The sequence below is a fragment of the Musca autumnalis genome, unplaced genomic scaffold, assembly GCF_047663935.1.
Source record: "Musca autumnalis isolate F117 unplaced genomic scaffold, ASM4766393v1 scaffold_3, whole genome shotgun sequence".
NCBI classification, from domain to species: Eukaryota; Metazoa; Arthropoda; class Insecta; order Diptera; family Muscidae; genus Musca; species Musca autumnalis.
Window position 1 is genome coordinate 99531551 of NW_027411866.1, and position 13366 is coordinate 99544916.

At 34.4% G+C, this 13366-nt stretch overlaps 1 protein-coding gene across 5 annotated transcripts in view; it reads left to right on the forward strand.

Moving 5' to 3' along the window:
• LOC141397132 (zinc finger protein 711-like) overlaps positions 1-13366 on the forward strand; it is a 36099-nt gene that overhangs the window by 6366 nt on the left and 16367 nt on the right. For 2 of the 5 annotated variants that reach the window (XM_073973059.1, XM_073973060.1), the window contains exons 2-4: positions 1694-2057; positions 11333-11456; positions 11519-13342. The exons of 1 other annotated variant lie outside the window; for it this stretch is intronic. In XM_073973059.1, coding sequence (XP_073829160.1) covers positions 1723-2057; positions 11333-11456; positions 11519-13342 — 2283 coding nt within the window. In that variant the 5' untranslated portion in view covers positions 1694-1722. Of the gene's footprint in view, positions 1-1693; positions 2058-11332; positions 11457-11518; positions 13343-13366 lie in introns of those variants that run through there. 2 more of the 5 variants (XM_073973065.1, XM_073973063.1) reach the window with 2 other exon arrangements.

A 13366-nucleotide genomic window follows, 5' to 3' on the forward strand; every position in this document is an offset into this window, starting at 1 on the left:
CATAAACTTCTGAAAGAATTTATTATCAAAAAACATCAATAAAATATATTTTGTCACGGCAGATAACAAAAATGTGAATAAAAAAAGGTAGAATATTGTCCTAAATCATATATAAAAAGCGGAAGCTTTTGGAGATGTTAAATATAATAGATCCAAATTTCTTTTGTTCAGAGACTCATAATGAAATTTGATTTGGAACAATTCTTCTTTTGACACAACCCCCAAAAAGTGAGGTATTTTAGGAGATTTTGACTCAGTATGGAATAAATTTTAATTAACAGTCTAAAAGTTTACCAAATAATTTTTACCTATAATATCTAATTTTGTAACGTCATTTTCTTAACAAAGTGTTTCACTTAAATATATAGTTTGTTCTGGGACTTACAATGGAATTTTGTGTAGAATATTTCTTCTTTTAACACCTTTCGTCTAGAACTAAATTTCATGTTACTTTCATGCATCAACTCGAAAAAAGAACAAAACAAATTTATTCAAAAAATATTTGGGTGTTTTGTTGGCAAATTTGATGTATATATTTTCTTCATATATATTGCAAATACATATTTCATTTATTCGGCGACTGATATTGAAATTTGATGGAGATTATTTTTGTCTTTGACGTCTTCTATCTAGAATGAAGTTTTGTGGGACAAAACTTAATAAACTCAGATAAAGTACAACATTAACCCTAAAACGTGATTTTACTTTTGGCAGATTCCTGGCGTTTAGGTACGATTTAGAGTTTTGGTGTATTCGGGGACCTATAGTAAAATTTTATGACAAATAATTTTGTAGAATATTTTGATCTGATACGATCACATTTCAAAGGAGTTTTTAAACGTTTTTGAAAAAAGGGGCCAAAAAGACCCCTTTAGTGACTCGCAGGGGGGTAATTTTTTCCACAAAAAGATACCCCGTATTGTTGTCAGTAATATTGTCAAAGACACTTTATACCTAAAATGCATGGATTCCAAGGAATCTGATGTCGAATATTTTAAAACCTGTAGAAATGGGCGGAACTTACCAAGCCTATTTAGGTTACTTCCCGACGTAAACATTCAAAACGCCGATACACGTGTCTTCTTTTTTTCGGTCCTCGTTCATAATCTGTGCGGGGTTTCTTGTAATTTTAGAAAAAGTTTGATTTTGTTGTACAGTGTAATTTAAATTCATAGAGACGGAATAAGTAAAACAAAATGTCCTTTAACGAGGGTCTAAAACCAAAATAAAATATTCTACATATTTATATGAAAAAATTGGTCGCAAGGTACAAATACTCATTACCATGGCGTGCCCCAATCGTTAATGTCAATCAATGTAAGGACAATTCCCGTTAGTTTTAAAGAAAATCGACAGAAGTGGAAAATGTAGTCAGCTGTTGGGGAGCTGTTGATGTCGTTAATGTTTTTGTGCATGTTCTTAAAATTTCTGCACTCCCGTCGTGAGAATATTTTTTCGTTATTTAAATTATAATTTCCAAATTTTTGGTAACGATGTGTTAATTTATTAAGTCTTCATTAAGTTATATTATATTCTATAACAGATTTTGAAGATTTCCACATTTAAATCTAAGACTAATTACATTTCCATCAAGGGTATATTCTAAACCATGGTAATGACAAAGGGAATAACCTTTTCAATATAAATTTAAGATCATTCAATAGATAGTAATTATTTAATAAATTTATTATAGAATTATTAAACATACCATAAAATCCAACAATGGCACCCTCAAAAAAAATTAGAGTTAGAACTGCAGAGGAAAAGAAAAAGCATGCGGAAAAGGAGCTGGAGCGTCGCCGAAGAATAAAAAACGATCCTGTCAAATGCGCCGTTCAAAAATTGAAAGAAAAAGAGCGTTATTTTAAAAAGAAAGTTCATAAGATTATTAAACCAATCAACGAGATGACCCCTAGAGAACAAAGGGCACAACGAAAAAAGTGGCTTTTAAATTCCAAGAATTATAGAAAAAATAAAACACATTTGAAGGAAAAAGAACCGGAAGCCAAAAAGGAGCTGCTGTTTGCTGAGATTATGCAGGACCACTTGAGCCAAAGGTATACTTCAATAAAGCAATTTTTAAAGCAGGATATGTATAGCCGTATGTACATTAGGGTTATAACTTTTTGCACTTTTTTGCAAATATCAAAAATACCACCACATAGCCGTGTAGAGCATGGAAAACTATTATGAAATACGGCGTCAATTTTTCTCTATCGCGAAAAAAGTTTCCGCACCAAATGCATTGAAGTTCAGTAATGCATTTTTTAATTTTAGCTGTTAAGACAACATATTTGCTTTTAATTAAAATTTTTATTTTTTTTGCATTTCGGAGCATTTTAGGAATTTTTGACACTATTGCAATTTTTGTTTTTTTCTTTATAAACTCGCGAATTTTATGTTTATATTTATTGTACCTATTGGACAAGAGAATATGGTGTCATTTGCAACAAATTAGCGAAAGTTACAGACGGTTTTTAATGACTTTGCCTGTTAGAATTGTATTTTTTTCTATGAATATTTATTCAAACAAAGCAAATTTAAAATTATAAGTAGAAAAAATATCAAAAGGGTTTAGTAGTTACAGTCGGCGCGGAAACTTTTTTCACCGAATCGATCTTTATTAGGACAAAATTCCCCACGTGGTTCTGGTGTTGTATTTTTGTAAAAAACATATACGATTCTCACGGGCAAAGTCAACTAAAATAGCCTGTAACTTTCGCGACTTCGTTGCAAATGACCCCATATTCTTTTGTCCGGTAGGTACAAAAAATATAAACATAAAATTCACGAGTTTATAAAGAAAAAGCAAAAATTGCAATAGTATTAAAAGTTCCTAACATGCTCCGAAATGGCGCGATTTGAGATCAAATTGGTCCAGAACGCTATGATAAGGATTTCAAATTAGATTACAAAAAAATAAAAATTTCAATCAAAAGCAAATATGTTGCCATAACAGCTAAAATTAAAAAATGCATTACTGAACTTCAATGCATTTGGTGCGGAAACTTTTTTCGCGATAGAGAAAAATTGACGCCGTATTTCATAATAGTTTTCCATGCTCTACACGGCTATGTGGTGGTATTTTTTTGTACATGTATGTATTTCATACTATGAATAATTTTGACATTATTAATTTCTTTCATACAAATTACTTGGATTCCAATTCTTCAGTAGTGTCTTTTAACTGTACAAAATATGAAGTAAAAAACTAAACCGAGTGCATTCTCAATCATATCTTTAGTACTGATGCCAACTTTTGGGATATGATAGATCGTCGTTAAACTCAAAATTTTCCCTTTTACGTTTTTTTAGAATTTGTAGTTTACAAGAAAGTCGGCGATGACGTAGTAGAAAATGTGGCGAAACCGGCCCGAGTTACCATATACAGTGAGTCATAGTCAAAAGTATCCACTTGAGTTTCTTACATTAACAGTGCGATTGCTGAGAGTTAATTAATGAAAGTGATTTTATTTCTTTTATATTTTTACATTTGCGTCTTGACACAAAAATAATAAAATAAAATTAGCAACATTCAGATATTATACCTCACAGTGAAAAGTATAAAATTAATTCGAACTACTACCAAACTCCTGTTGTTGCAGAAAATACATATTTGTTTGATTGAAAACAAAAATGAATTAAATAATTGTTTTGTTTATTGTTGAAGATTCAATCTCATTTCGATTGCTTGAGTGGAGTATTCCCCCATTGGCTCAACTTCATTTATTACCCTCTACACGCAGAGAAAAAATATTTTTCGCTTTTGTTGGAACAAAAATATCTGTTTTGGTTCCAAAAATTTATTTGTTTTGTTCAAAGATTGTAATCCAAATCCAAAAATACCATCTTTTGTTCCAAACATAGAAAACAAAAACAACTTTCGAATTTCCGCAATATTGTAAAAATCGTTAACAATACCGATTGTAGGAACTATCATAATCTAATTTTGTTTACAAAAAGTATTGTCAACCCAGAAAACCAGCCCAGAAATTTTTGATTTGAGTGTATATACTTCTCATATACACTTTTCGCATAACTTGGATATAAATGTCGCGTATAATATTGCAATCATTGAATACATGGTTTGCTGCATTGGTTGACAATAAAGACAAACAAAAAGCCACAAGCACCCACCACAACATAAGGAATAATTAAACACCATAACAAACTCCGGTATAAGACCAAACCTCAAAGCACAATGAAGATAGAAGAATGAAACAAATAAAAACAAGAGTCTCCTTGTTGGTATACATACACACAAAAACAAAGATAAAGGCATCATGTCATACAAACAAAACTCACCATAATTGTTTTTTTTTTCAACACGGCATCGAATAGCGAGAGAAGAGAAAAAATTGTCGAAGAAAAGAGAGAACTATTGTCCAGTTGACAAAAACAATTTTTGGATTTAACAAAACCCAATTGTTGGAATCACAATACTACATTTGGAATTTAACAATATCTTTACAATACATATTTTGCTCTTCGAATATTGTTGGATCAATCATATTTTTTTCTCTGCGTGTATAAAGTATAGTACACATTGACAAGCAAAACTGACAGTCATCGAGGTCTATTTCGTGAATATCAAAGCCTAACTGAAAAATTTCTTTTGTAATCTCTAAATTATACCGTATATATTGTATTTCAAAAGTTTTTAGCTAAATAAAAGTTGTTATTTGCAGGAAAATTGTCCTAAAAGTACGTTGACTGTCAGTTTTGAATTATAATGTGTACTCCCCTTTACAGAATACTCCACTCAAGCAATCGAAAAAAAATTAAATAATTTTCAAAAAACATAAGTTTGTTGGTGGAATTTCAAAATACTCCACAATTTTTCTATAGGATTCAACAATTTATTGATAAAATTGAAATGTTGTCCTTAATCTCATTTGTTCAGCGGTACATTTCAAATTATCCTTCAGAATCTTTAAATAACACATCTTATCCACAACTCCTTCGATAAACTACAAACTAACTACTACAGTCTAATAGACTTTAACTTCGTTGCCCTGACAGAGGCAAAAATCAGGGCACAGAACATAAAGTTTGTGTTGCATAATAACAATAAACACGGTGAGCATTAACTTGACTTTAAATGAATTGTGCATATACCTAGGAAGTTTTTGCGGATTTTGAAACTACAATGTTCATAAATGAGAAAAATCAAAAAACGAAAAAATCGCCTGAGGGATTTTCAACCAAGTCACGGTCAAAATTCATATTTTAGGGATTTTTTAAGGTGTTCACGTTTTTTGCTTGGAAGCCGCAAGTCCTATCGAAATGTGATTAGAGAAAATATTGTAAAATAATGCATTACAAGATTAAACTTTATGATATTTTCGTAGTTTTTACCATTCTTGAGAAATAGAAGATCAAATTAGGAAAATGCACTGACTGTATCGCCTCCTTATAAAACAATGTCAAGTACAGTGCCCCTAACTAACTTTAAATAAAAACCGCTTACCCCTGGGAAGCTTTTTGCGGAATCTGAAACAGCAATGTTCATAAATAAGAAAAATCCAAAAAAATCAAAGTTCATATTTTTAGGTTTTCAGGATTTTGCTTGGAAACGGCAAATATTTTCAAAATGGTACTAAAGAAAATGTTATAGCGAAAAAGCGAGTAAGAAAGGCGTTAAGTTCGGCGAGGCAGTTACGATCTCAATGCCGTCTGGAGGGGCGGAATGCAGGAGAAGTAGAGTTTAAACAGTTCCGGAGATATCACTCCGCCTGTCTCACTCTACGGGCTTGGACTCCCTGTTTCTGAATTCCACGTACAACTGGCGTTCAATTAATTATCCAACGTCTCAAACTTGGCCAGTGGGTTGCCTGCTAGATGTCCTCAAACAGCGTAGATTGCTGGACAGTGCCAAAGCCTTTTTATACCCTCAGCCTTTAGGCTAAAGAGGGTATTTACACTTTGATACGTCCAAAAATGTGCCTCATCGAAATAATGGTTTTAGACCCCAAGTATGTTTGTACGATATCCGTTTCAGACAATTTTGAGTAGATCTAGCAATGTCCGTCCGTCTGTCTGTCTGTCTGGCAGGCTGGTGCGCACGATAACTCTCGAACGGATCAATCGATTCGGTTCAAATTTTGGTTATCGAAATATTTTGTCCAGATTCGATTTAAGTTCGAAGATGGGCCATATAGGTCCACTCCTTCAGGTACCTCCCCCACAAATGTTCAAAAATTGTCGCAAAACTTGTGCGCACGATAACTCTTGTAGAGAATAACCGATTTGGTCCATACTTTACAAATCGTGTAATTTCTACCAAGCTTAGATGAGGTTCCAATATGGACTCAATCGGTCCACTCCTACGGGTACCTCCCACACAAAATTTCGGAAAAGTTCAGTTTAGGAACTGGCCTTGAATCGCTTTGATTTTTGTTGCAACAAGTTGTAATCGCTGTCCTCTATACGACGCGGTAAGTTTCATTAGGGGCAAGTCCATACTTCCTGAGAAAATAGCCTGAAAGTTACAAAAAACCCTATGACACCGTGTGTAGTGGTTGGAGAGCAAGATAACTCTCGAGCGGATCTGCCGATTCGGTCCAAAATTTGGCTTTCGTAATATTTTGTCCAAACTTAGTTCAAGTTCAAAGATGCTTTATATCGGTCCACTCCTTCCGGTACCTCCCCCACAAAAGTTCGAAAATTTTCGGAAAATTTGTGCGTACGATAACTCCTGAAGGGAGTAACCGATTTGGTCCATACTTTGCACATTATGAAATTTCAACCAGACTTAGATGAGGTTCCAATATGGACTCAATCGGTAAACTCCTTCGAGTACCTCCCACACAAAATTTCGGAAAAGTTCAGTTTAGGACCTGCTGTCGAATCGCTTTGGTTTTTGTTGTAACATCTTGTATTCACTGTCCCCTATACGAAGGTACAAGTTTCCTCAGGGGCAAGTCCATACTTCCTGAAAAAATAGCCTGAAAGTTGAAAAACAAACCCTGTGACACCATGTTTATGGGTGGAAGCGCAAGATAATTCTCGAACGGAAATGCCAAAATTTGACCTTCGTAATATTGTTTCCAAACTTACTTTAAGTTCGTAGATAAGCCATATCGGTCCACTCCTTCAGGTACCTACCCCACAAAAGTTCAAAAATATTCGGAAAAATTATGCGCTCTATAACTCTTGATGGGAGTGGCCGATTTGGTCCATACTTTACACGTTCTTATAATATCTCCCGGATATAGATCAGGTTCGAATATGGACTATATTTGCCCACTCCATCCCGTACCTTCCACACAAAATTTTGGATAAGTTCACTTTAAGACCTGCTATTGAATCACTTTGACTTTCTTTGAAGCAACTTACATTCGCTGCCTCAATTACGATGGTAAAAGCTGTTTCAGGGGCAAGTCCATACTTCTTGAGAAAACAGCCCGAAGGGTGTAAAAACCCCCTATGGCACCCCCATGGTCTATGTCGGTCCATTCCTTTAAGTACCTTTCCGCAAAATTTTTGAACTTTAATCGTAATCAACATTTTTGTCGGTTCATACGACCAACATTTTGAAATTTTTGTGAAAAAAGTGTTTCAATTTGCACAGGCTGAGGGTATATCTCTGTCGGCAAAGCCGACTGATACTTTTCTACTAGTTTATAAGTCAAACGACTCCATCACGGTTCTGTCACACGGCTTGCTCGGGTTGAGTCCTCGACTAATATGTGTGGATATGGCGTGCAGCGCTGTTGTTGTGCTGTGTTGCTTACGGAATCCATGCTAATGATCGGCTACTGGGTGGCAGTATCGGGCGCTGGGGAGGACTATAGCCTCAACGGTTTTTTCTATGGGCGACAAAAGCAAAATTGGTCTGTACGATTCACCTTTGCTGCCATCCTTACCAGGCTTCATTAGCTATTTTCCAGACTTCGGTAATGACAGGTTGAGAACTTTAGTGAGATACTAGACTTCCGGCCATCCAGCTGTTGCAGTTCAAGCACCGCCGCTGATCGCAACAGAGTTTACTTCATCCTCAACTGATTTTGATTCAGCTCGCAAAAGGTTTTTTACTTCCAATCGCCAGTGCAGATTTCGACATGGACTCCAACTGCAAGTTACTATTTCGTGAATTTTAGTATGTAGTTTTATTTTACAACATTTTGGAAATGTATGTATACTATTTTGTTTTGTAGGGATCTACAAATCGACTTGCTGTTATGGTTCCGTAGATCAGGGTTCTCTAGAACAGGCAAGGAAACTTTTATTATATCAAAGAGTGCAGTCCGACTCTATTTTTAGATCAATGATTGGGACTTCCTAGCATATAGCTTTTAACATATTGAGATAAATAAAGAAAATATACATATGTATAAATAAAAACACAAATTGCATCTCCATTGGATCGATGGAATGGATTCAAATGCTGATAAAAACGATCGGATCCTTCACGACTGCCATTGAATGGGTTCAAATGCTGATGAAGAGATCGGATTTTTCACGACTTTATTTGAACCAATGCAAACAATCCAGTGAAATCGTCGCATCTCATGGAACCACTTCCATAAAATTTTGCTGGGTAGTTTATGTTTATAAGTTGTTGGTTTCATATCTCGAAAACCGATTGGATTTTCCTTTTTGGATCTTTGGCAAACTTATAGCTTGTGGATAACAAAAATTAAGACCATGCCAATCTTTAAAAGTGGTTATTTAGCACGTTTCCAAAAGATCTGGTATTATTTCCTTCACTTTGTCAGTTTATTTGTACATTAAATTGCAAAAATAGTATCCGTACTATGGATGTTACTTGTTTTGAGGACATGTATAAATCGTGAGGTCTGGCACCTTATAAGCATTCGCCTGATATAGATAATTAAATTGCTTTAAGGCAGAATGCGGCACCTCCTTACTCGCGAGAAAGCAACGAGAGCTTCTCTCTCCACTCACTAATTGAAAAAAACATGCACTGGCATGCCGGATTCTGCTTTAAGGATTTATAGCAACATTATTGCAATTGTCGTACATAGCAGTTCCGCACTGCTATTATTTTGCACGGTACTGTATACAGCTTGAAGGAGAGAGGTGGGGCATATGGTAACCCTTTGCCTCTCAACACCCTCCCTCACCTACAAACTGACAATTGTCGCAATTACCATCAAATGTATAAAGGTTTTTCCTTGTAATAATTACAAAATAGTATTTTTTTGAGATTATGGAACAAGGCAAATGAAGGAAAACTTATAACATCAGTATTGCGATTCTCTAACACATTTTTTACATTTGACAAATATCGGTAAAATAAAAATGCTTATAATTTCGGTAATTAACTATTGCTCTGTTCCAGAACCTGCAAGAAGCTACTATTTTTTACTACGATAAAATTTTTTCCTTTATGTTATCGAAAAATATTGTATAAATTAGTAGATTCTTGCAGTTCTGGAACAGACCATATATTATTCGGTAAAAAGTGGTCGTAAAGTTCTTCCGATAGCAACAGTGTTACCCACTTTTATTTGAAATTTTCATTCAAAATGTTTTGGTGTTACCGATTTTTGTAGGTAACTCAAAAAATGAGTTAGAGAATCGCACTACAGGGGTAAGTTATGTCATGTTCATACCAGCATTTGAATTACGTCGTTCGTTCTCATAATTACGTATACGAATTAACCCGTTCATACGACATGGTACACAATTCATAGCAACATGATTCATATTTTCATGGCTTTTGTTTACTGATTTTAAAGAAAGTTTCAAATAAAAAGCGGGTAAAATTATTTTATATGAACTGGAAAAATATTTATCCTTCTTTCAGATATCTATTTAATATTAAATTCTATTATTTTCATTCATGTTTTTCATTTTTTCTCACAATTTTGGTGTTTCCAGTATATTTTCAAATTTTTCTATTTCAATAATTAACGAGAGAGAGACCTGCCAACATATTTTTTTGGTATACAGACATTCCAGCAGGCATTTGATTTTTGTTTCTAAATTTGTACTCGAATTGGAAACGATGGACAAGAAATGCAACTGCAATGGAAGAGAAGACAAAATTTGCTATGATTTGAATGTATACTAGTCGTTAAACCATTTACTTTTCATTCATATTTTGCTGTTTTTCTAAAAAGTTTTGGATTTTTAATACATTTTCAATTTTTTTATTTTGTCTGTCATAATTAATTTATTTCGATAAATTCTCTCATTTGTTAGAGATGGGACATATTTTATCGTCGTTCTGAGAGTAATTTAAATTGAACAATGTACAAAAATCGTTGTTCGTTCTCAAAATTTTGTATGGGAAATGAAGTAATTGTATCGTAATTTGGGGTCGAACAACGAATAGAGAGCGAATCACCGCTAGTCTGAACATGGCATTAAGTAATTCAATAGAATAATTAATGCACCATTATACCCTAGACAGACGGCAGCGTTAATTTGCATTAACTGCCTTAATTCAAATTAATTCGTGCATTATCCACATTCTTAATGCAAAAAATCAAACGAAATTTAAACTGAATATGACAATGCTGTTGAAAATCAATTGTCTTTTGTCAAATTTCCATGTTTAAGAAAATAAAAAGGGAAAGCAAATCAGCAATTTTCGCGTTTCTTCAAAATAAGTAGTGATCTTTCGCGAGTAGAATATCAGCTAATCGTTTTTCACGCCTTCTAACAAATCTCTTTTTCAAATATTTATTTTCACAAAAAATTTTATTACCCACCATACCAATTCTATCGAAAATTATAACTTCTTCAAATTTTTTTTAAATTTTGCAATATTTCTATAATATTAAAAAGACTCAAAAATATCGCGAATAAATTAAATTTATTTTAGCTTCATCGTGGTGAAAATGTCAAAGGTAGAAAGTGTATTTGTTTGTGGTCTGCTGGTACAAACAAACAACACAAACAGCTGTTTCATAAATGCAGAATCGTCTGTCAGGGCGAAAAATTAATTCAAATAAGGACATTTTTAATGCAAATTAACTCTGCCGTCTGTATAGGGTATTACATACAGTGGTATTTATAAAACAGGTCTGTCTGGTTACCCTAAAACTAGTAACAATTGTTGCTGGAAGTCGTCTGTTAACACAAAAATCCACCTAAAGAGTGCTATTCGAGAGAGACATTTTGACAGTTCATTTACTGAGAGTTTTCAATTTCTTACTGGAAATATTTCTTATTGCAACCACCTACAACTCTTCTTCTTCCTGCAAACAATCAATTATCTATTTTTAATTATTCGGTGATTTAAGTTTGTGAAAGAGAATAAAAAACTCCCTACTCTCTAAGAAAGTTTGTGCCGGACAATTCTTGCTGGGAAAGTAACCAGACAGGCCTAATATGTACATACAATTTTCTGTTTCAGAATGGCTGCCTCAAATTTATGCCGCTTATGTCGAACTTCCTGTAACGATGGTATACGTCTTACTGATGCCAATGGTGCTACAAATGAAGTATACAACATAACTATAAAATACTTCAATCCAATGGTAGTTTCACCTTCATGTAACACAGATAAAGGTCAATTGATTAGCAATTCTTTTGTTTTTAGTTTTTGGAAATTGGAAAGGAAACAACCACAAATCAATTGGCGGCTCTTTTGTGCAAGCAATGTTGGCATCATATTTGCGATTTTAATAATTTTCAGCAGACTGTTTTGCTGTTACATGCTAATCTTCAGAAGACAGCAGAAAGTGTAACTGTTGCCGAAAATTTAAATTTTAATACTGAGTCCATGCCTGATGTATCAAATGCAGTGCTAAGAATCAAACCTGATCCTGAGATTATAACACCGGATAATGATTTACAAGAAAATCTAAATGAACCATTGATTATGAAATTTGAAGCGAAACCAGATACCATAGAGCCTTTTAATCCCACATCCGCAGAGTATTATGCAAATGTACCACTTCAAATCAAGAACGAAGACGAATTTCAATGCGAGGAGTTCATTATTGATGAATTCATCGACGAATCTAAAAACTCAAATATTTCCGATGATGAATTGCTCGAAATAGGAAGAGCACCACAATGGTCCAATGAATCTTGCAATGAAAGTGAACTATATGATAGTTCATTAGGTGACAATGATCTAAGTAATACATCCGAATTGCCTGGCCCATCCCATGTAAAGAAAGTGAGGCGTCAAACCAAACGAAAGAAAAGTAAAGACCCAAAGGAAAGCGATGAGCTCATAGCCAAGTGGAAACCAATCCTCAACTGTGAATTGTGTCCAAAATCATTTCCCACATTAACTTTACTGAAGGAACATTTTCTCACCGATCATCCCAATGAAGAGTTCTATATAATGTGTTGTGAACGTAAATTTATAGTTCGTTATAGCATAGAACAGCATGCAACTCTTCACACAGATCCCGAGGCACTTTCTTGTAAGATCTGTGGTAATCGTTTTACGGCGTATAGTAATTTAAACGTTCACATGTATACCATTCACTCCGACGAGAGAAAAGTTTCTGTACATAAATCCGCAAGGGAAGTTGATGAGGTTCTTGCCAAATGGAAACCGGAGCTCAAATGTGAATATTGCCCAAAATTGTTTTCTACATATTCCTCACTAAGGACTCATTTTCGCATCGATCATCGTAACAAAGAATTCTATATAAAGTGCTGTGACAGCAAATTAAAATGTCGCGCTAACATCGTAAGACATGCAACTCAGCACTTAAATTGCAAAACATCACAATGTTATTTAAATATGCCAAAAATGCATCGAAAAACAACAATGGGAGTCGATGAGTTTATAGCCAAGTGGAAACCTTACCTCAAGTGTGAATATTGTCCAGAATCGTTTCCAACCTATACCTTACTAAAGAAGCATTGTAAGGACCAACATCCAGATAAAGAATTCTACATCCTATGTTGTGAACGAAAATTCAAATATCGCTATAGCGTGGAGGGCCATGCAATTATGCACATGGATGCCACGGCGTTTCGCTGTGTGTTGTGTGGCAATTGTATGACATCAAAATTTACTTTAAATGGTCATATTACTAAAATGCATCCCGGAGCAAAATTTTCGAATGGAAAAAATGATGACTACAATTTCAAATGTTCTCTATGCGATTTTTGTTGTTGTGATGAGGCAACACTGGTGCAACATGGCAGTTTTCACACCGATCCAAACCTGACATATCGATGTCGTCATTGCAGTAGTGCCTTTGATAATTACAAATCTTTGCAGCAACACATGACCAATTCTCATACAAGAAAGGATAATCCACCCGGTGTTAGGAGATGTGAGTTGTGTCCTAAAACCTTTAGACATCGTTCGGGAATGCATTATCACATTAAAACGGTTCATCCGGAAGAATTTGAAAAAAGGAGGAGCAAATTACCACCAAAGACCATGAAATAGATACAAGGTGTGTCTTTTTACGTG